At 30.8% G+C, this 25,441-nt stretch overlaps 1 protein-coding gene across 5 annotated transcripts in view; it reads left to right on the top strand.

Moving 5' to 3' along the window:
* The window catches only part of LOC105208850 (nuclear factor of activated T-cells 5), a 71,656-nt gene that overhangs the window by 31,759 nt on the left and 14,456 nt on the right, over positions 1 to 25,441 (top strand). Inside the window, exons 1-4 of one of the 5 annotated variants that reach the window (XM_029038093.2) lie at positions 2,141 to 2,917; positions 6,199 to 6,846; positions 17,721 to 17,845; positions 18,467 to 18,891. In XM_029038093.2, the coding sequence (XP_028893926.2) occupies positions 6,717 to 6,846; positions 17,721 to 17,845; positions 18,467 to 18,891 (680 nt within the window). In that variant the 5' untranslated portion in view covers positions 2,141 to 2,917; positions 6,199 to 6,716. Of the gene's footprint in view, positions 1 to 2,140; positions 2,923 to 2,971; positions 3,475 to 6,198; positions 6,847 to 17,720; positions 17,846 to 18,466; positions 18,892 to 25,441 lie in introns of those variants that run through there. The other 4 variants (XM_011178913.3, XM_029038096.2, XM_029038094.2 and 1 more) reach the window with 4 other exon arrangements.

Below are 25,441 nucleotides of genomic sequence, written 5' to 3'. Positions count from 1 at the left end.
ACCATTTTTCCAAGACAAACTTTTTCCAAAGAAATAGTCTAATATCCTCATCTCATTGTTTTTTCGATTTCATTGGCAACCTTTTTCGTTTTAAATCTTTCTTTAATATTTGTTATTATTATCTTCAAAATCACTATCAGAAATATGACTCTTGTAAATAAACATAATTTATTTTATTCTTTTTTAAAAGTCAAATAAATATTTACTTTGGAACGCGCCTTTTTTACACCATTCACTCCATTTTGTCGCCAAATATAAAATGTGCGCACAATTAATCTGCGTGTGAATGTATTTGTTGTTATATCTACGATCGCAAACGCTTTTGAAGACTCAACAACGGTCCATACATATGGCGTACACATAAAACCGTAATATGCGTATGAGCACATTCTGCCGCGCTAACTGGCCAATCAAAACATTTAACATCTCTGCCTTGCTGAGTAACCAATACGCACGCACACTGAGAGGGAGTAATACAAAGAATACGGTTTTTGCCGAAATTTTTCATACCAAAAATCTATATACGCAAATTTGTTGTGGCTGTGTGTGTTCGCATGGCTACCTCGTATTGCCTACAAACATAGCTGCATTCCTATTGGTCGTTGAGACGTTTGTTATTGTACGAATGAATTGTATATGATGTTGAAGGATGACGATCATCGCAGAATGTCGTGCGCGTATATATGTATAGTGCTAGCGTGTGTGTGTGTGTGTGTTTGCCGTTGTTGTCAAATCTGTACATAAACGTGAATTTGGCACGCGATCGTGCGTCATTTAGTCGCGATTAAAGCAAAATGAATGATTTTTCTGCGCGCTTTAATATAGGCTGTATGTTTCTTTGTGTACAGTACGTCAAATTTCTTGACGCGCATATTTTAATGTGTGTGTGTTTGAGGCGCTTGAATGTGTGTTTGAAAATATGTCGACAGTGTCAGTAAATTTGCTAAGTAATTTATTAGACATATGTTTGAGTTGGCATCAAATGGTTGAGCGAATGCGCGCAATTTTGACAATTTTAACCGTCATTCTCTTGGTTTCTGTAGCGTGTAGTCAACTTTGTTAAGAAGTTCAAAATGAAAGCTTACCGTTATTATAATTTATTTACTTTTTTCTTTTTCACTCATTTAAGCTAAAGCTATAGGTGTTCTATTTTAATTCTCTTCTCTTTCGCTTTTTATGCGCTCTAAATTGTATGCGTGCTGCTCTTGTGTAGACTCTTAATACTTCGCTTTCATAATCGCGCCTATTTACATACATATAAACGTGTTATAAACTATTGTACATATATTTGTATGTATATCATAATCATTAACAGGTGTGTCTATATTCATACATACGTGTGTTTGTACTTCTGTACACTACTAAACATATGTGCATGTTTAATGGTGTACTATTCAACGAAATGCTTACATTCCTAACCCCAGTACCCGTCGTTTGCTGTTATTTAATTTATTCGTTCATTTCGGTCAATTAAACTAGTTGTGTGACGACGCCAAGTTATCAAGTGTTTTGGCCTCTCCACATATTTGACGAATAATTTAAATGTTTTTTACTTTGAATACGATCGTCAACATTTGATTTGGAGCGTGAAATATCTTTAGCAATCTAACACTATTATAACATACAGTGTGTGGGTAAAGTCTGTGGATGGTGCTTTTGAAGAATTTCGGATTTTGAATTTAAAAAAATATATAAGGTATAGTTATAATGAATTAATTATTATTTATTAATGTAGAATTTTTTATTAAGTTGTGTAACGATTAATTTTTAGATAATTTTTTTTAATCCAGACCTACTTAAAAATAAAAAAAAACTTATATTATATATAGAGTATGAATTTTTGTAAAAAAATATTTTTTATTAATTTTATTTATTTTTATTATAATACTATTTATTTATTAAATACAATTTTGTTTTTAATGAATTAATTATTATTGTTTTATATTCCGAATTTTTATCAAGTAACGGTAAATTCTAACATTTAAAGCCCCTTTACACAAAACCCAGTATATTTTTACCCTAAAATATTAATAACTACTGTGCTCACACTTTTCCTTCCCACTGTATGTGCATTTGTGTAGTATGTATTTACCCTGTTAGCGGCAAGTGAGAAACAGCAAGTCGTGTTTTTTTTTTCTCATCGACTTTATCAGTGCGTTCACTTGCCTTGTCGCTGCTACTTGTATTTTTATTATTCAGCGCTGCCCGCTGTTCGCTCGCTGCTTTATACAGCTCAGCCACTGCACTCTAGTGATTTGTCCGCTTTGCGAGTTTACGAACGCGAAAGCTATCGGGCTGGTTCTGCTGGCTTTTCAGAAATTCATGATTTTCATTTCAGTTCATCGATCTCAACGTAAGCGATCGGACGCGCAGAACTTGTTGTGAGCGTTAAAGATAACAACGCGTTAAACACAGAAAATATGATATAAAATAATTTAACTAGCGGACTCAAATTGTCTCAAATTAGATTTGCAAAAAGTAATTGTGTGGTGTGCATAGAGACACTCGGTTTCGATAATTCGCGCTCGTTCGCCGGAGCTCTACACTAAATACATATATATAGACATTGTAGATTCTGTTGACATCTATTTAAGAACTTTATCTTATCATTAACGTATCATCGTCGTGTAATGCGTATCCAGCGACTAACAGCAGCCTATCGTCGGTGGTCCGCCAGACTTGCCCTCGTTCTCATTCGTTGTGCTACGCTAGATATCTAGCAGCGGTTGTTTTATCGTTTTAAGAGAAAATTGAGAGTTTAAATAAGAAAATTTCGCAAAAAGCCGTCGCAAAACTGTCACCGCCGACAGTCAAAATTGTGCTTAAAAAGCTGAAAAATCGTTGCGCGAAAAGTTCTTTCATAAATTGGAAACGTCGCAAAAGGAGGCGAGAACGACCAACAAAAACAGCAGCGGCAGTAGGGTATTAATATTATTAGAGTATCAAAACATGAATAAATAAATACAAACATACATACTTATATAGCAATATAAATGCTCACTTTGATTTGGATTGTGCGACTCGTGACATATGTGTGTGCGTATGCATGTATGTAATGTCATCAAGAGATGGCGCTGTTTTACATACATACATACATACATACAAACACTTGTATCATAATGTGCGTGTGTGCTGGTGGTAGCTTTTTTATTGTTATTATTTAGTTTTGTTTACACTAACGCAGAAAAAGCGCCACAACAATAACATAATTTCTACAAAAACGCATTTGATCGGTATAAAATGCTCGGCATAGAATTAAATGCAAGCAATCGTTTGCGAAAATCGCGATCGCACAGAGTTACAATAATATTACAATTTAAAGGCAACATTTTGTTGCAAGTGCATTAACAGTGTGCAGAGTGAAAAATATTCGAGTGAAAAAATAAGATTTTGAAAAACAAATAATACTTAATAATACTAATAGAGTGGTGTATAAAATTCGAAAGTGCGGAAACAGAAAATATTTAAACTTAGGTGAACACAAGGAAATTTATTAAAAGAATACCAGTGAATAATTATGCAAATGAAGGCAAAAAAAATTAGTACAAAAAATAAAATTTACGAAATGGTTAAAATTACATATACCCGCAGATAAAAAAATATTTTGTTGCTAAATAAATAATATACTAAAAAAATAAATTAATAAGAAAATTATATTGTAAAGAAATTATATATAATAGTAAAAACAAATATTGTTATTCTATAAAAAAATTGTTTTTTGTTTTTTAATAAAAAAAAAATATTTTTCTATTAAAAGAATTTAAAAAATTGTTGTTTTTTTTATAAAAGAATTAAAAAAAAACCTAATTTTTTATACAAAATTTAAACAAAAAATAAATATTTTATATATGAAAAAACAGCTGAGCAAAGTATTTCACTCTAAATATTTGCGCACAGCTGAAATTAAAATAAATAATGCTTTCATTTTTATATTTAAAACAAAGTGCTTTTATTATTGCAAATAAATATTTAAAAAAATGTTTATAATACACGCGAAATAATAGTTGCATAATCTACAGGTGTTTCCGGCTTGCATTTGAATATTTATACAATACCACGCCATCAATCGTTTTCATTCTAAAAGTAAATAAATGTTTTAAGCCAGTCTCCGATTTCGTTCCGTTTAAGCGTAAGCCAAGCGATTGCAGAAAAAAATATGTTTTATAAATAGAGCGAAATTCTTATTTATATTTAGGCACAGTGGCAGCTTATTTTTGTAGAAATACATGCATATTTATATAAGCGCAAGTGTTAAAGAAAATGTAATTTAATAACAGCAGTTTTAAAGTTTTTGTTGTAAAATAAATCGGTGAAATTAAATAAAAATTAACTAAAATAAAAAAAATATTTTTGTCAATGATATTAAAACAGGAATTTGCAGATTTGAAGATGAGGGGCTAAAAGGCCTTTAATCCAAATTTATTCATTTTGTAAAAAGTGTTTGACATTATTTTTCTTAAACTTAAATTTTTTTTGAAAACACCATTTGTGACTTTTTTTTAATTTTTATTGAGCAGTTCCAGTAGTCGTATAATCATGAAAATATTCATATTTCTTGATCGAAACACTCAAAATAACTATTAGTGTGTGTTAATAGACGATATTTTTTCAAAAAATATTTTTTTCGCCGAAGAGAACTCGAGTTAGATAAGATAATTTCAATTAGAGTAGTCTTACAAAAACCAAATCACATAATTTATAAAATACGTTACGCATTTCGAAAATTCTCTAGAATGAGACACAGATCAGGTTAAAAGCTGGATTCCTAGAAACCTCATATTTGTTGCTTTTATTTTATTTAAATAACCTCTACACCTTATAGTTGAAATGAGTTCCTCGATTAGTTTGCTTACTAGAATCTGCTTAATTTCCAAAGTACTCCAATTTAAAACCACAGTAATTAATTTTTTCTGTTGCTAGTTTTGCAATTTATAATACCCTTGAACTTAGGCACTCTGACAAGTTACAATTTGTGACAGCTCGCAACTGACTACAAGTCTGAGTAGTTTATAAATAAATAACTGTTCTAGCAAGTTCTTAACATTTGCGGTCGTCGAACTGCTGGTTAAAGTAGGAAGTATTAAAAGTGTTGCATCAAGGTTTTGCGTTGCCTTGCCACTTTCACAATCGTCAAGATTTCACGTTATAAAATACTGTTAAGCAGGTTTCAAAAACCATATATTCGAAAAAAAAAATGAAAAATGCATTGTAATAAATGCAAAACTAAGTGATTGCAGTGAAGGGATTGCAGTTATTCGAAAGGGCGTTTGCCCTTAAAACGAAACGGAATCTGTTGTGCTGTGCCGCCAAGGTTAACATCCTTTAAATTGCAATATCTGTACGTATGTACATATGTATTACTGTAGAATGAATTAATATAAAGCAGTCAGATAAGTGTATTACACCAAATACATATATGTATGTCATATAATAAAGTGCGTGGAAGTGCAGCGAGTGCAAGATTGAGGCACACTGTGTGCCGATAGCAGAATGAGAGGAAACCAGCGCGACAAAAAATGAAGAAAAAAATATACAAAAATAAGATTAAATGAAATAATTGAAAATAAAAATACGAGAAGATTTAAAAACAGGACAGTTTGATAAAAAATAAGGCAATGAAGAATCTTGAGAAAAAATTCGGAATATTAATTTTAATTTAATTTTTTTGCATTCACTTGTTTTTTTTTTATATTTACTTTAGTGTTGCTTAAATTTGTTTATAAACTTGTTTTTTATATTTATTTTCAAATACAAAAGTCTTAAACGGCAAATACTAACCTAAAAACCCGCCAGCGCCTGCACTGGCACGCTGAAGGCGACACATATTATATTATCGTGGCTGCAACAACACCGCAGCGGTGCTGGCAGTGTTACTATGGTCATAGTGGCCGCATTTGGTGCACATTGGGTTGGTTGGCAATTGCAAGCTCATGCTGTTTGCATTCGCTGACTGATGACAGCTTTCTGGCGCTGGCTTTCTACGGACGCCACGGCAACAGCGATTGCCACATTCGCGTACGAAAAGCAACTAAAGAAATAAAATACCTTTTATTCATACGAAATTTGTTTGTGTCGCTAAAAAACCAATTGATATTCACTTTAAATTTGCATTCTTTACGCTCACATTTTGTTGCATTTTTATCTACTTACTTTTTGTTTTTATTGTACTTATTTGTATTCTTTTACTTATTTTTGAAGTTTGTGACTCAAGTAAATGCCGCAAATCAGAGTTTTTCACAAAGACAGAGATAAAGACAGTCGGCCTAAATGTGGCACAAAAACAACTACAGCAACAAATAAAAATAGTGACAAATATATAATATATATATGTAAATAAAATAACAACTACAAGAAGTGCCTCTGTTCGTGAAAATACAAACGATAAGTTGTAATAACAACAACAATAATAATAAACCCGAAAAAAGTGCGCTTAAGTTGAAGTTAAACCAGTTCAGCAGTGCGCGCTCAGCAGGCAACAAGCCGCAGCAGCAAAAGTCAAAATAATAATAACAAAAACATAAAATATAAAGAAATAAATATAAAAACAACATTTAGCAGGCAGACAGTTGTATCGAGTTCTTCTCGATTTTCTCAGCTCAGCTCAGCTCAGTTGTTATCATTGCATCCGCCGCTGCAATAACAAACCGTAGCTGACAAACGTACAACATCGCCAAATACGGCACAAAGGCAAAAGACAAAAGGCAAACGGCAAAACAATGCGTTTCACTTACAATCAGTATAATTATTCCGAATCCGGTTATCGGATTCCATCCAAGATGCACAACGGTAATGCTGGTAACGGCTCAATGGCGGCCGCATTTCAGCATCATCACAGAAGTAATTTTGGTAAGACCGCAATGCTCTAACTAGTTTTATATTTTTATTCACCTATACTCTACTTTGTATTTAAAAGTAAAAACATATCGGTATTATAACTACTTAAGTTCTTTATAGTCTTAAATAAATTCTAAAATATGTGTTTGTATATTGTTAGTACGTTTTTGATCTATAAATTTTGTTTTTCAATAAAAAATAGTTAAAATTCTTCAAACGACTTTAAACAAATCAAATGGGGCATATATTTGGTTTTTGAAGTGTTTTTAGGTTGTCGAATACCCTTAAAGAAGTTTCTGAGTCTTTTCTTCTCGTTTACAAAATATTCTTTTAATTCCTCAGAGAGGGAAGTAGGTTGCTCTTATTCTTACTCGATAATTCGAACTATATTAATGTTAAGAGGGGTATCCGAGTAATAATTATAGTTCCATAGCGTAAAGTAATATTTAATTCGAATTCGTTTAAATGTAATAAATGTAAGTACTTCGGAGCCCTAAGTTGTTGTGAAACGTTTATACAACGTAGTTTTTATCCAAATTGATTTTAGAAAATGTTCTGTTTTAAGAGGTCTACTCGAAATTCCAATTTTCACATAATTCTCGTTAGCACGAAGTATTTGGGCTTAGGATCATCCCATGTAATGGACTCAAAAAAAGTTTATTATCATAATTAGATTTTTAACATAGTAAAACGATTTTTAGAAATTCGAAGTCAGCAGTTAGAAGAAGAATCAGTTCGAAGCGCTCAAAATAGGCTTTAGCGAAAGGCTTGAAATTTCGATTATTTTATTGCAAAAAACCTTTTTGTTTCAAATGTCTACCAAAAGTCCAATTTTTCCATACACTTAAACTTACAGATTAAAACCGTTAATTTCTTTTGTTTCCGAGAAGCCAATAAAGCAGAATCGTAGGGGAAGTGCTTTGCCCATCCTTCGAGGAGGTGTGTTCATAACGCTGTAACTCATGTTCTACACGATATTTTTAGCTTAAACTTTATATTTATACTGTCCATATATATGTTAATAAATGATAATAAGCTCAAAGCTCCATCTATTTATTGGTCGTAGAAACAAATTCTAAAAACCTCTAAAAAACAAGTCATAACATGGAATGACGCCCTTAATTAATTTAAAATTCAAGTTCCTTCATATTATTTGATGACTCATTTTCAATTGAATCCCTCCGAAAAAATAGAATGGACTCAAAGGAAAACGTGACACTCCCTGACTTACTTAAATCTCAAATCACTCTGAAAATGGAACTCAAGGACGGCAAAATTTGATAATCTAGAGCTTGAATAATGGAAATCACTCAAAATAACGTTATTAGAATACATAATTAGTTCACTAGCTCGATCTTTCTAACAAAAGTAGGACAGATGTGTGAACGTTCATAGTTCTGGAACTCGAAGGTTGTTTTTTCTTAAATTTAAGCTCTTGAAACATTCAGTATTCCCCGTAAAGTTAGCTTCAAAGAAAGTAAATCAGCGTCTAGTGCCTCGCTGGTTAATTATAGCGAAAATGTGCTTAAGTGAAATTTAAGCGCATCGCCAAATAACTAACAAAACAATATAGTTTTACCACAGCAAATATGTTTCAATTTACTATTCCAGCAAATTGAACTTGAGCGCTTTGTAATATGAAGCCAGCACCGTATAAATATTATATACCTATCGCAGCTACCTACAGCAGTCCACGCGTGTGACTAACGGTTAAGCAGCGCAAAGAATGTGCAAATATCATGCATGAAAGTGATTTATAATTCCTTAAAAATTCTAATAATAAATGATGTGATGATAATCGTATACTATATGTATGTACATTAAGCATTAGTTTCATTTGGACTAAAGCTACGCGTTACGCGCGCGCGTGTCATAAGAAGAAGCAGCATTCATTTATGAGATAATTTCTTTCGACACTAGTGTTTACTCAAGGAGTTTTATTTATTTTTGCAAAAATAAAAAAAAGAACACGCAGTGAACTCGCCATGTTGAGCTTCCGTGAATTTGTCAAGCCCCTAATACGCACTACCTGGTTTTGGCGTTTATCAGAGTTATTGGTATGCCTGTATCTATGTGTGTGTGTGCGTGTTAGTGTGTAAAATGGCTGGAATACACTTGTTAATCTTTAGTTCATACAAGTAAATGCTTGCAGAGCACTATAAAAAAAACTACACACAAGCTGTGAATAACTAAAGTGAGTACTAGTGGTATGTACATATGTATATGTATGTATGTGTGTTTGAAAATTTTTTGCTTAATTTTTCAGAAGTTCACATTTAGTAGCGCAAACGCTTCATGTTATCTGTGAAATTAAAAATTGTATTCAATTGACGATCAGCTTTATGCTTACTGTGCTCTCACTTTTCTCTTTGAGCGCAGCCAAAGAGCGCGCTTAAGAGTATGCCATGGGGGCTAAGCCCCACAAATGTTTGCTATCTTGTCAATTATGCTTAATTTTTGTGTGTGTCACGGCATTTACGCTCGTGAAAGTGGCTCGTTTTTTGTTGTTTTTGTACTTTAATAATCATTTTGTTTGTTTATACTTTTTCTCATTTCTTTCTCTTTGCAATGTCTCATCCACCACAGTGGCCTTTATTTTTGGGCGCTATGTTGTCATTTGATTTCATTTTATTGCGCGATTTTGTAATTTAATATATTCTCGTGATAATTTAAGAATACATTTTGGAGATAACAAATTGTGAAATTCACTTTTGACTATTGCCTTCAGCTACACCTAAAATATTAGCGAGGCAGCCAAAAACAAAATACAAAAAAATAGCGAACTAAATTAAAAATGGATGCCACCCGCTCAATAAACATCATCACATGCTTAATTAGACGTAATTTCTACACTTGTTGATTTTATGTACAATACAATAATTCTAACAGGCATACATACATACATATATGTGCAGATATTGCGTAAACTTCTTTTCGCTATCAAAAAACTATTTAATTAACAACACGCTTATTCGAAGTTAGTAGTTTAATTACATGCGCTCTATGCTTTAATCGACGTGCTTTCAACGCTCGTACTCAATGTACTTTGTTCGCATGCTAGTAGTTGTACTAGTTCAGAGCAGAGTTATAAACTTACATTCATTGTGCGTGTGGCATCCACAAAGAAATGGTACTAACCTTTGATACGTCCATATAACCTTTTTTATATAGACACTAGCAGACCGCACCGGCTTCGCACGGGTTTAAACAAACATTTCAAAAGTTATACGTTTTTACACACTCTCCCATACATTGTATGTACTTTACGTTTCTTGCCCTTGTGCCCTTGTGTGAGCTTGTATATTTCTAATATTTTGTTCTTCAAGCCGCTGCAGACCCTCTGTACTCGACTCTTAAGCTCGTCCTTGGCAGGTTTTGAAATTTTGTTCAGCAAGCAGCTGCGAGCACTCGTTACTCGACTCTCTGGAACGCGATTGCGATGCGAAGAGAATGACTTGCAAGGCGATTTTTCAGTTTCAGATTAAGATTCTTCATCACTGAGTCTTTTTGATACCCTCACCTGGGAACTATTTCCAGAAAGTTGAGATTCAGCAATAAATGTACCTTATGTAACTCGAGCTGAATGTAGCTTCCCAATGGAAGTAGTAGTTTTTGAGTTTATTCATTACAAACATAAGACAAGACAATTTGACGTTTAAAATGGTTAAAGTTTCGTTTCTTTTGATTTAAAAATAAAGCTCTTCAAAATTTTGTTTCCTAATTGCAGTACATTTGGTTTCAGAATGTAATATCCAATTTTCGAAGTTAGCTTTCAAAATTGAAATATTTGGATTCGAAGTTTGAAAAAAGGACTTTAAAAATATGTAGTATGTATTAATTTTAGGACATACATATGTATGTAGATACTAAAAAAATCCAAAATATGGATTTAATCTACATTTTCCTCTAATTCAATGGTGTTTAAATTTCCTTGTTCATGCTTATATAACAGATGTGAGTGTACCCTACAAATTTCAATGCGATGGAGAAAAGTTTTAAAAAAGATAATTTTGAGAAAAAGGTCAATCTTTCAAGTTCTCTTGAGACTAACTGCAGTATCTTTAAAACGGCTCGAATTTTCTCTTATTCTAGACTTTAACATGCAAGCAATTAATAAAAAATTATTTTTGAGTCCATCACATGGCCTTAAAACCCCCTTAAAAAGTATGCAGAAGTTCAGATTATGACAGTTTTTTTATAAAAAAAAAAACAAAAAATTATTTTAGAATCCGTTTTCAAATAGATGAAAAATGTACACGAATTTGGCAACAATTTTAAATTTTAAGGCTTGAACATATCTTCATTCACTAATTCAATTGCTTATATTCATTAATAAAAATGTAAAACCGCTTTTGTCTTCATCAAAATAATTATTTTATAACCTTAAAATTCAGATTTTTGTTAATATTTTCAACGTGTAAACCTAAAATCTCCTAATTCCAGTTCAACTAGTTTGAAATCCTATTTATAAATTATAACACTGTTACCATAGCACTTTGAAATAAACTTTTTCCATAATAGTTTCTAAAAATATTTACGAAAACAGCTGTTTAATAATTATTTACTAAACAATTAGTTATAGTTAGCGACAATTTGATTTTCCACCAAGACCTTAGTAATGTTTCTTTAAGAAGTTTAGGGCTAAGCAACTTTTATAATAAAATGGTTTAAGGATTCTTGAGAGTACCATTAGAATTAAACCTGGTCTATCTGTTGTTTTTTATATATTTATTTTTATTATTATTATTTTAACTAAATTGACTATTTACAGTTCACTTTAAAATAAAATACAACAATTTCTCGCACAATTCGCTATTTGCCAAAGATTTTTGCAAAATAATGCCAACTAAGCAAACTCTATGCGTTACCGTCATAGACCACTAACAGCACTCACCCACGTTCATGTCTATCTTATAATTTGCCAAAAAAAAAAATCGTATAATTTGACTCAGACATCACACATTGTATTATCGCAACACCTTGGTAGCATGAAGAAATCACATGCGATCATAATTTGCATTTGCAAAAAAAAAAACAACAAAAAATCGTAAAGTTTATCAACTAATTATATAGATAATCTTAATAAGTCGCTTATTAGCGCTCAACTAGCGCTTTTACCCTACAAGTGATTTTGACGAGCCTTTTTTTGGCGTATTTTTTCAACAAAATACTCCCACATACACACAGTGTGGTTGTTGTTGTTGCTGGCCCCACTTTACTATTGGCAATTTTAATACGCAATGAATCTATCAGTGAGTGAGTGAGTGGCAAGGCAATCTAATCGAAATCATGCCATGAAACAGATGGAAAATGAAATCATTCGCTATGTTTAGGCGTCTATTTTCCTATATGTGTGTGTGGAAATGTATGCTGATAAGCTTTTAGCACAATACCGATTAGTGTACTTGTGTCTATAGATATGCAAACAGGGCTTTGAGACAGCGCGCTTGCACACCTGTGCATGTTTAAACATACATACATTTGAATTTAGAATTTTATATGCAAATTAGATATAGAAGACCCATTATAAGAAACTTTAGGCAGTCGAAGAACAATTATAATATTAAATTTATAATAATTGAAAAATTTATAGTAGATAATAAAATAATAATTTTAATAGAAAATAAAATTATTTTAAAAAACTTAACAATCAAAATTTTTTTATTAATTCCTTAATTTTTTATTTTAATTTTAGTTTTCTTAAAATAATTTGTTGTTTTTATTATAAATATCAAATTCTCAATATTTTCCTGTATTTATTTGTTTTACAAAAATATTAACGTTCGTTTTATTTATGCTGAAAATTCAAATGTTTATTTCTTCTTAGCTTTTATTTGGTTAATCTTATTTTGCTTATGTTTCTTTTGCATAATCTTGGCTCAGCTTCTTTGATGTGAGCCTTTTATTTCTTAAGAATCAAAATATTTCATTTTTATTTCTTTTATTTTCTACACGCTTATGCACTTATTTTATGTTCGAAGTGTGTTAAAAAAATTACGGGAGATTTAAAATTTTCAATTGTCTAAATTGTCGCAGCCTCCATTTTTACCAGACATGACTCCTTGTGACTTTTTTCTATTTCCAAAAATAAAGAGAATAAGTCGTCATTTTACAAGCATTCGAGGAATCGATTAAAGAAACAAAGGTTCCAAAAAAACGAGTTCTAGAAATGTTTCGAAGATTGGAAGAACCACTGGCATAAGTACATACATATTATCGAATGGAGACGAATGAATAAATATTTTTATTTAAAGGAAAATTTCCGTTATTTTTTAACACACCTCATGGCATCATGAACAAAATTTTTGTATTTTTCTTTTTAAATTCTTACCACAGCATTCTATCTACAGCCCATTTCAAGCTCGACACATTTTATATTATTTTTGGAACTTTTCCATTCATTCAAAAACGCTTCAAGTGGTCTGAGTGATTGTAACGGCATCTCAAAGCAATTGCTTTACATTACTTGATAAAATGTCAATATAAATATTTACATGTAGATTAGTGGGGTAATGTAAATGGATTGAAGGTTAATACTTTTGATACCCATACAAAATATTTCTCCAGACGAATCAGTGTTTATTAAATTATTTTATACACAGACAAATTTTTAATAAAAATTAAAGATACTCAGAATGTTAAAAAAATTAGACAAGTCGGTCGACAGTTACATATTTAACAAGTCGCAACAAATGATAAAAATATCTTCATTTATTCTAATCGAAAAAATTATGTTCGACTAAAATTGCTAATTTTCTCTCAAAAATCTTTTGCTATTCCTTATTTTTTTTATAAAAAATTGAGAAATCGTTTTAAGACTGATTGTTATATGTGAGTTAGAAGAAGATATGAACCTATTTCATCCATTTTTTGTAGAAAATTACTGAGTCGAACTTATTTACTTAAAGGCGAAAATAATGATTTCCCGTATAAAGTGCATAGACGATCGATTTCTACCAATTTTATTAAGGTCCTCACCAATACATGTCCCATTAAAGGTCAGCTTTTGGATCAGATAATTTTTTTATTAACTAAAGGATTTTTTCCAAACTATTTTCTACATATCAAGTTTTTGACTTTGTTTATACCTGAGACAGACATGTAGTATATATTGTAGTATGCTTCAGAAACCATATGTGTATCACCGGTTTTACGAATTTTGTTTGAAAGCAAATGGTGTTCCGTACTACAATAGAGTTCTAGAAACCATTGAAATTTTGTGGTGTTGTGAAATGTACTACAATGGATTGCATTGAACACACCGAAAGCTTTAAGCTCTTCTGCCACAATCATATGTTTTCTGACATTTTGACATACAGAAAATAAATTAAATTCAAAATTAATTGAAATCAAAAAACAAAATTAAAAAAAATGACGTGAAATATATGTAATATGTATGTAATAATATGTAATATGTAATAATTATAATGGAAAATAATTTTTTAAGATTGCTTGGAGTTGTAACTAAGTCAGGATCAATTTTCCTGCATGTTATTCATAATTATATTTTGCTTGAATTTATTTGCATCGGCTGATGGATGTAAACATAGTACGAGTACAATACTACAAGTATGTCACTATGCTGGTATATGGTTTCTTGAGCTTTTATTGTAGTACATATCGTAGTACAGAAACCATATGTCTGTCTTAGGCATTAGACAGTTTTGTTGATTCTTGAACTATCTCTTATTGGGATTCGAACTGGAGTTACTTACGATCGTTAGATGAGCACAACTTGTTTACTCTATGAGGATTGCTGTGACAGAATAAAAATCGACATTGAAAAGCATAGTAATTGAAAATGTAAATTTTTGTTTTCATTGCACATTTCTAAGAATTTCACTGAAACAATGAATATCAATGAAAACTTATAACGTCACAAGGCCATTATTTTGCGCTGTAACTTTTAATGATACCAATTAAATACCTGTGTTAATGAATTTATTACCTACTGTCAATAATTTCTTAGAATTCTAAGAAACATTTTAAAAACAAAACCTCAGATTATTTTTTAGTTGATGCTATTTGTACTGTGAATCAACAGGTCCATAACATCTCAATCAAAATTTTTCGATCAGTTCATTAATTTTTCTAGCGCATGTTGAAAACTTCATTCTCGTTAATGTTAAATTTCCAAAGCATCCCTGATAACAGATTTCATTTGTTAAAAATCATAGCAGACCACACTTATCCAATCAAACATACATTAGTAATTCTTGGGTAAAAAAAAATCAACGAGATGAAATGCCCTCCAAACATATTCTGAATTTAGATTCAATTAAATTTGATAATCGACATAATTAATATTCTTAATTTTTTAGGAAGATTATATTTAAAAAATCTTTAAAATAATCTCAAAATTATACTGTGTCTTCAATTGGGGATATTCAAAATCATAACTTTTCTAATCAGTTTCACTTATTTATGGAATTTATTACGTAGTATATTAAGCAATATTCGGTAGCATGTGACCAAACCAAGGAGAGCAGGCGACCACCACAGAGTTGCAAAATTTCATTAATCGAATTTGATAACCTCTAATGCTATCAGAAGTGTATGTATAAATATGCGCAAAATCTTTATTATATTTAATTTTAGCGCTAAATATGTGATTATGTTAAATTTAGATTAATTTCGTTTAAACATTGTTAAACGTTTGCATATGCTGTCATACATATGTACGAGTATGCATGTATGTCTGAACATTGCTCTTAGACCAATATTGACCACATACTTGAGTGTATTTTGTAATATTTCATAAACAATTTGCATTCTTATCTGTCGACGCACACTAATGCTGTGTTCTAAATATAAATTTGCAATTGGGAGAAATGCCCTGCAGTGAAATGAACTGGTTAGAAACTACTTCGCAACTTGTATGAACTGCAAGCGGAACTTCGAGGTGTGAAGTGTCAGATTTTTATTAGAAATTCAACTATTTATACCAGTTCAAAACAATTGTAGAACTAACTAGTCTAATTTATACCAGTTATAAAACAGTCTAGTCTAATTTATACCATCTAAAAAAGTCACACAACAGTCTAGTCTAATTTATACCAGTTCAAACTCGTTACAGAACAGTCTAGTCTAATTTATACCAGTTTAAACAATTGTAGAACTTTTTTGTCCAATTTGTGTCAGTTCAAAGCAGTTTCTGTACAGTCTAGTCTAATTTATACCAATTAAAGACGTTACAGAACAGCATAGTATAATTTATACCAGTTTAAAACAGTTGCAGTACAGTCTAGTCTAATTGATACCTGTTCAAAACCATTACAGAACGGTCTAGTCTAAGTTATATACTCAGAAACCATTTTAACTTCGATATTTATGGTCTAAATTTGTTACTTTCCTAACTATTTCGATTGTAATCAGTAAATTCACTGCAGCGTTGCCAATCTATATTTATATTAATTTGTGCTACGCTCCTACAAATAATATACATACATGTGTGTGCTAAGTAACCCATTGGTTCGGTTCAATTAAATTCTTATTTGATTTACAGCTAATGATCAACAGTGGCAGCTTGTGCCTCGAAAACAACAATTATTGCTGATTATAAAAGCTGTAGTTTGCCGTGATTTGATTGCATTATATGTACATATGTTTGTATGTATGTATGTGTAAGTGTCCACATTTGTAATCACTACAAATAATCATTTGCAAACAACAATAGCGCACATTTTAATTAACATTGTTTACAAGTGTAAATGCCTATGCATATTTACAAATGCTAAATAGTATTAGGGTAGGGTAGGTCAGTGTTTTTTCGGAAAAAAGTTAATACAAAAATTTTAAAACAATAAAAATACGTTTTGGAAAAATATTTGAAAATATAAAATATATGTTTATTTATGAAAATAAAATTAAATAAAAAATAAAATAAAAATTAGAAAAATTTATATAAAAATAAATAACTAAAATATACTGCGTCTTCAATTGGAAATAGTTAAAGTCATAATTTTTCTAATCATATTTAATCGAATATAAGTTTATTTATGAAAAAAAAATATTAAAAATAAAAATTGAATTAAATTTTTTTTTAAATAAAAAGAAAATTAAATATTTTTATTTTCCTTGAAAATTGCTGGATTTTAATTTTTGTCACCGTATTAAAAAAAAAATTTAAAAATATTAATGATAAAAATATTTTCCAAAAAATCCGCTCACCCTAACGCCTGCAAGCAACTAATTGCATATTTATTTGCCATAAGCTGATTTAATTATTAATCTTTTAGTTAGGCTACGACTCGCCGCATGTAAATATGTACTTAAGTATTTTATAAATACTTATTGTATTACGCCTATGAGATAATTAAAAACTCATTGATTATCGCCGGGATTTGGCTTGCTGATCTGTCACTTATCACTCACGCACATACATACATACATATGTACACATCGTGTTGTTTATTATTGTGCATGGCACCCGTGCTTTCAACGACTGTCTGCGCTTTGACAGGCGCCCCGCTTTAGGCATCACTGAAACTTGGTTTCTGAGATAACAACAGAAGCTGTCATACAGCATGGCGTGCTACTCTATATTTATGAGCTTCTACATTTAACAAATATAAACTTATGCAAACATACATACAGGCAACTATATGCATATTTAAAGTTATTAATAATGTATATTTACTCACTGCTTTTGCGCTTGAGGGCGTTGTACTTACATTTTTATCAACATTAAAAATGCTGCCTGTCTGCTCATATGTGGCACATGTCTACACACTACATACATGTGTGTTTCCTTTTCAATTCTTTGTTGGCGCTCGACCCTCAGTTGCAACTGATAATGCTTGCGTAGTGATAAGTTTTGATAAGTTCATTATTTATTTTTTTTTATTAATTCACACTCTTTTCTTTTTTCACTTTTTTTTTTGTAGGTATGCGTATGACCATGTCGACGGCATCAACGATGACAGCACGCATTCAACGTAAAGGTTTGCGTACGCCCTCGAAACGATATCCGGGCAAGGCAATACCTGGTAAACTGCATTCTGTTTCGCGGGTATGTATTTATGCAATACAAATGTATTAAATAAAAGTTTAAGTGAAACAAAATCTTGCTAATAAGCACTGAAGTATTTTCAATGGAATTGTGTTTTACTAAAAAAATAAATAGTTTACAAAATATCAACTTAATGTGATTCAAATTTTAATTTTTTTTTATTTATTTTATTTTTTTATTTTATTATTTTAAGAATTAAATTTTATAAAAACAAATAACTTCGTATTTTTTTTTAAATAAATTTGATTTATCGTAAAAAATAACTTCTAAACTCTTACTAAATATTTTTCATTTCACAATAGTCGCCCTGTGTCTTCTTACTTTTGTTTACATTTATTCTGCCAGCTAATTTGAAATTAAATTTAAATTACAAAATCGAATATAAAGTGATACAATTGATTTTTGTTCTTAAATTGGCACATTTATTTAATAGAAACGACAAAGTAACACATTCGGGAAATGCATTTTATCATTCTAACTTTAGGAACTATGAAAAACGTATTCACTAACTTTTTAGAGACTACTTCTTCACTACACTTCAGTGCTTATGGTTGCTTAACATTTGATATTAATAAGTAAACTAGTAAAAATTCCATAATGTCAACCCAAATTATTATTCAGATTGGTCCTGGTAAATTGGTGCCTGGAAAGCGTTTCCCACAGCGACCACATCCACCACCCTGCGATAATTCCAATGACAGCGGCTTCGGTTTCGATCAGCATGTCGAAGTACAGCAACAACAACAACTACAAGCACATCGTCATCAGCATTTGGCCAGTGGCAGTAGTGCCGGCAGCAGCAGCAGCAGTAGTAGTAGTAGTAGTAGCAACAGCAGCGGCAGCGGTAGCCCGGGCAATAGTAGCGATATGATGCAGAGCAACAACAACACTGCCACCAATCTTAGCATCGGTAATAGCAACAACAGTAGCAATGGTGGTCACCATCACGCTAATCACCATCATCATCACCATGGACATGGTCATCACCACGGCTCGACGGCAATGCCACATTCAGCGCATATGATACGTGCCATACCGGCCTCAAGGTACGTACCAAGCGCTTAATATTATAACGAATTATAATAAATAGGCTTTTTAGACTTAATCTTGATTGTATGCTCATTCATGTCCATCCTCTTACACGTACTATCTCTCTCGCTGATGGCACGCGCTGCCAAAGTCGCCAAAAGTGTGTTTTTTTTGCTAATTTTTATTTATTTTTTTTATTGGCATGAACCGTTTTCATGCTACTGTTTGTGCTTTTGTTTTTTTTTATAGAAATTTCAATTTTTTTCATTAATTGCTATCTTCATTAGTTGTTGCATTTATTTTATTGTTGATTCGTGTTATTATTTTTCAGTTGCTTTGCAACCGTCTTGTTTACTTAGTTGGTTTTGCCAAAACAATTTATATTACAATGTCTATTTAATTTTCACTGTTTCTGGGTGCATGCTCGCAAATGCAATTACTGTTTAATTTTTCAATTTAGCGCGGCAATGTAGTTGTGAATAAATACATTATTTGCACGCCAATCAACTTTTTGCAATTAAGTATTTTGGTTTTGTTTCCCACTTGGAACAGGGTGCACTAGGGCAAATGCATATAAAATATAGAAAATATATATTACAAAATTTTTGAAAAATAATGAAATTTTTTGAATGAAATTAAATGAGTACAGATAAGAATTAAAAAAAATATGAAGCAAAAAAATATTTAAATTTACAAAAAAATATTAAAACATTGAAATTAAAATATTTGAATGAAATCAATTAAATCATTTAACTTACTGGATTTAAAATTCTTAATATTTAAAGTAAAAACTCCTTTTCTTTTTTAAAAACTAAAAATTAAAAACAAAAAAAAAATTGAAAAAATATAAATTAAAATATTTAAACGAAAACAATTATAAGGGCTTAAAATTCTAAATATTCTTTTTCTTTCTTAAAAATTTTATTCTAATATTTTTTAAATATTCAGTCTTCTTTTCGTTGCCTCCTCTCCCATTTTTTCATGTACATGTACATACATATGTTTATCTAGTGACACAAGTGTCTATCTCCAGACGCACCAAGCCCATTCAGCCTATTCTTCATTGTATACACCGCAATAAAAGTACTTATGGCCCACATCCGCTTCACGTGAACCGCCGCTTATCTTAAAAACTGCCCTTTAATTGTACAACTCATGAAATTTTCTAGTACGAAAAAAGAGATTAAAATTAATTTGCCCTTATCAGTGGCGTAATGAAAACAACAAAAACAACAACAACAATAAGTAACAACAAATTTTTTTTCCTACTGGAGGGTTACTTCACTCGTTTTATTTATTGTCTGTTGAGTAGCGAAAGCGCTACATTGTTGCTGTGGCCGTTGTTGTTGTAGATTTTGGCACGCCTATCTACAAAGAACAATCTTGCCTATTTATTGTATCTGTAACTACAAAGCAATTGATGTACGCTTTGTGTTTGGTTTGCACGCAAATCAAAAGCATTGCGATAAGTTGGCACGAGGTGAGTGGGCAAGCAAACCGAATGATTGTAGGTCATGGTGACAATAGAGAGCCAATCGCAGTGGTTGTTTTTCAACATGCCTATTTACTTGTATAACTGAGTGCCTACCAGAGAACTGCAATTATTCCCTTTTTTGAGTCATTGGTTGAGTAACACAAAAAGTAGTATTAGTGCATATAAGTCAAAAATCATCAAACACAAAGATCCACTAAAACACATTTACGCACAGCACACAAAGCGAGAACATGAAAAATGAGTAAGTTTCTCTTCATACGTATCGTTGAAGTGCTCAATTGTTTCATGAGCCAATAATTCAGTCAAGTTAACCAAAAATGAGCCATACCACCAAAATAACACCAATAGTATAGCTAAATAAATAAAGTTATACGAATAGGATCAAAGTAAAACTGACGAAGGCTGTGCCGCCGCTAGGCAAAAGTGCCCTGCGGGAAATGACTAACGATGTGTTTTGTTCTTTGATGTCGTGTATTACATTTAATGTTTTAAGTTAATTAATGACAGTAAAGTTAATACTTTTAGGTTCTAATATATATCTTTTAATAGTAATGTATTGAAAATAAATAAAGACGCACGAAAATGCATGTTCAATGAAATAATGAAACATGTAATGTGACAAAGTTCTCACTGGGTATCTTTACTTTCGTGCTCAGCTACGAAGTCACAATTCCACTCATACCGATCAGTGTAGCGAGCTCATTCAAGTTTATTCTCATCGTGACCAATGAACAAGTGAGTAAAATGAAATTTTTAATATACGCTCGTTTGAGTCATAAATTGACGGCACATATAAGTGTAGAAATACTATGAGTTTTTTTTGGTTTGGTGGAAATGAGTCTTTGTCATTTTTGATATTTGTATTAGTACTCATTTACACCAATTTGTTTGGCTCATGAGTTTGTGCACTAATTTCATGATTACTCAATGCAGATCTCTGGTGCCTACATGAGCAGCCTGCAAGTGCATTGTAGTATCCTCTATGTATTAGTAAATGCATTTTATAATATTTTCTTTTTTTTTGCAAATAATGCATATATTACACTCTGTGTTGTTGATTCTAAGCAGGTGTTGTTGTCGTGCTGTGTCTGCTCTATGTTACAGCAGCGTTATTTAATTTGCTTTTATTTGTTGTTTTTGCAACGATTCGCAGTTATGTTGTTATACATTCGTATACATATCGATATCTTATCAGTCATAATGACGAGAAAATGAGGAAAAAATCACAAAATTATTGTTGATTATTTTTGTTTTTTCACATTTGTATATTAAAGGAGCAGCAACAGCTCCAACGCTAGTAACAGGTAATAAAGCGCGTAGGCTTATCAGTTAGTGTGTTGAGTAGTAATTCATGTTCGCATTCGAAGTCGATTGTTGTCAACCGAGAGTGTTTCAAATGGTCGGGGGATTAAATAAAAACTGAAAGTTTCAATAACCCAAACAATGCCATAAAAGTGGTTAGATATGTTATTTGTTGTATTCCAGATGGCTCACTAGACAGTGTAATTTATTTGTGTACACATGTACTCAACAGACATGCATACAAAGTGTGCTCCCTCGAGGAGATAAACGATTGATTGACAGTGTTAGGGGAATTTTTATTTTGTTTTGAAATATTTGTACTAAATTATTGAGGAAGGTGAGGTTTAGCGCTTTTTTATGTCGATCACATTTTTAAATTATTTGAAAACTGAAGTTTATGCTTTAAAATCAGAACTATTTATATTAGTTACTTTTGCTTTATTAATAAAATTGCAGGGTGTGCCGAAATATTAAAATTTTTATTCTATGAAAAAATTCTAAAATAATCGTAAAAATTATGGTCACATTTGGTGATTTAAATTAAAATAATGAATTTAATATAAAAATAATTAAAATTGTTGCTATTTTCAAAACCATACGAAAGGAAATTTGATTATTCAAAATCAATATTTTGGATTTCTCTCAGCGTAATATGCAATAATATATTTTTGTAAAAATAAATTGGTTTTCCTGAAAGTACATATTTGCTATATTCAAATATTGAACAAGTGTCTGGTCGCCTATTAATCGCCAAGTCACTCTTCTATTTAATAAAGAGCTTTAAGGCTTGGCAACACACAAATACAACGAATTTTGGAACTCATAGATAAATAATTTTGGCAGACTGTAAGCGATAACAAATATCTTAATCAGACACCGGGAGCAATTTTCTATATATTAGTAACATTTTTAAAATTTAATTTCTATATTATCATTTATTTTATACATTTTAGGCATTTATTATTGAATTTTCGTTTTGATATGCGTTTCGATACCACGTTAAATTTCAAATACAAAAGTGTAATAACGTGTTTATGATGTTCACGAATGCATTTATACGAGCACACAACTGTTGTTGTGTTTTTTTTTTATTTAATTGTTATTTTTATTATTGTTGAGGCAGTTCATGTTTGTAACTTGCTGTCGTCATACACAGTCGTTTCAATCGAAAAGCTTATAAGTAGGTATTATCTACTATTTATATTGTATGTACATATGCATATGGATGTGCAGCGAACTTTCAGGTTTTCTGCTTGACAGTATCGCCACTTGGAAATCTTCACTTGAGTTTCTACGTACATACATATGTATGTATGTAGCTATTTATTTTGTTGCTTTTCTGTTTATTTGTTTTAGTTTAAAGTAGGTAAACGGCAGTACTTTAGTTGCATATTTGATTTTTCATTTATATGTAAGTATTTATTTTGATAAGTTGTTTCGGGTTTATTTCAATTCAGAACGTATTTTCGTAATTAAATGGTAGCAAAAGTGCTTAATAGCATAGCTAGAGCAATTTAGCACGCTTTTTTAATGCCATTAGTTGCAAAGTTAGTGATTTTAGAAGCGCTAAATTGATTTGATTTTATATGATTTTCTTTAAAAATATGTTATAAAAAAACTACAATAAAAAACATGAATTATTTGTTCAGTATTTATTGTAAAATATTTTATTAAAAAAAAAATTTAATATTTCCTCTCAATAATTCTTTGACGGCAATAAAGTTACAAGAAAAATCCAATCCACATTTTAGTTGATACATCACACCCTGTGGCGTACCTCTGTAGCACACACTACATTGTAATTCAAAATAGATAAATTTAAGCATAAATATGCTATTTTCACATAATTTATCAAAAATCAATAACTTCAAATATATATGCCATGTTTGTTATCAATCCATAAGAACATTTTTATATAAGTATGTGCCTAATGTTCATGGGCTTACTTCAGCCAATTGTATGCCCACGCTTCGTTGACACAGGCTAACACGTGCCGCCTTATCCAAGGCTTTTTCGTTATTAGAACAACCATGCTTATTTTCAGTGCTAGTGTTTTTTATACAAATAAATTAATGAACATGCATATTGTGTATTGTTGTTGTTTTGTTTGAACATGTGCCTAATTAATGTATAGAGTTTGTTCTGTTTATTTATAATTCTCGTTGGGGAAGTGTTTTCGGCGTGAATCGACAGATGTATTTATATAGGTATATACTTATCTAAGTATATATATGTATACATATACATACAACAATTATGCACATTCGGCACGTGTCGCAATGTTTTCACTTCTACAAATATACATACTGCTATTTGTTCGTAGACTTCATAGCCAGGCCATTAACCTAGCATCAAAACAAAGCGCAAAGTATGCAAGTTAAGGGCCAAATCAATTTGAGCATCAATCTCATGGATGTCCACACTGACATATATACTTATGTATGTATATATTATATTGATGAGCCTTAAATATACATTTAAGGATTTTTTGGCTGAAATGTCGATTTGCATTGAAATTATGTTATTTCTTTCTTTTGAATAAATAAGTTCTTTTTGTGCATAAATAAGTTGGGTTGCAAAAAGTTCTATTTATAACATCGGTTATTCTTTAGTAGATAAAGCCGTTTCTTCAAGCCTTGTGTTTGCGGGTTTATGAGTTACATTTCCATAAGGGGTTAGGGGTAGTCAGAGACACAAAAAAATTAGAATTTTCAGTAAAATTTTCTTGCTATTAAATAATGTTATTTTACAAAAGTAATAATATGGCATTATTATACAATGTTTTGACTTAAAGTCACGAAAATTTGAAAAAAAAAATCATAATTTCCAAAGTTATAGCTGTCTGTGTTGACCCAGTTTCAAAAAAAGGTCCTTGCGGCGACAATCATAAATCCTTGGAGATTCATCTAAAATAAATCGGATAAAAAAATTGGTTTTATAAATAGATAATTCTGGGCCTGATCGAAGCTTTTTTTTCAAAAATTAACAAAATGGCGGCCTCACGAATTTTTTTTAGATTTTCGGGAAAAAATCAAGAGTTAATTGGTCTTAATCGAAATTTTTGAAAAAAAAAGTTTATTAAGTATTCTAAAACCTGTATGAATTTCATTAAAATCTACTGAGCGGTTATGGAGTTACAGTTGTCACCAGTTCAAAAAACATAGTTTTGAGAAAAACGCATTTAAAGTTTCACACTAGCGTGTTGGAGTGCCCGAGCGCTCTTTGTTATTTGTCGAATAACTCGAAAAGTTATTATCGGATCAACTTCAAATTTTCAAATAATATTTTTAAGATATTACACTTAACGAAAATGTAAAAAAAATGATTTTTTGAAAATCCTGACTACCCCTAACCCCATAATAATAAATGCAGTCGAAGATTGTGCGTTTTTTTTTTTGTAAAAATAATATTTATAAAATAAAAACTTATTTTATTAATTTATAATCCACAAAAAAATATAAATTGATATTTTTAAAATGTCTTATAAAAAAATATATTAAAAATTCCTGAAATTTTGTGTGAAATTTATAGTGTGGAATATGGTGAATTTCATGCCAAATTTTAAAAATTCATAACTCGATTTATTAATTGAAGTAATTTGTTTTTATAAATTTTTTAACAAAAAAATTTTTAACAATCAAAAAGGCAAATATTTTGTTTTAATTTTAGAATTAAAGAAATTTCAGCTTTAATATTAACAATGCAATTTTTTTTAGTTATAACTTAGTTATTTTTAAATTTATTTCATATATTATTTTTAGTTGCGCAAT

The sequence above is a fragment of the Zeugodacus cucurbitae genome, chromosome 5 (genome assembly GCF_028554725.1).
Source record: "Zeugodacus cucurbitae isolate PBARC_wt_2022May chromosome 5, idZeuCucr1.2, whole genome shotgun sequence".
In the NCBI taxonomy this organism is placed as follows: Eukaryota; Metazoa; Arthropoda; class Insecta; order Diptera; family Tephritidae; genus Zeugodacus; species Zeugodacus cucurbitae.
The sequence above is the reverse complement of the archived record's forward strand: the minus strand, read 5'-3'. Positions and strand labels throughout refer to the sequence as shown.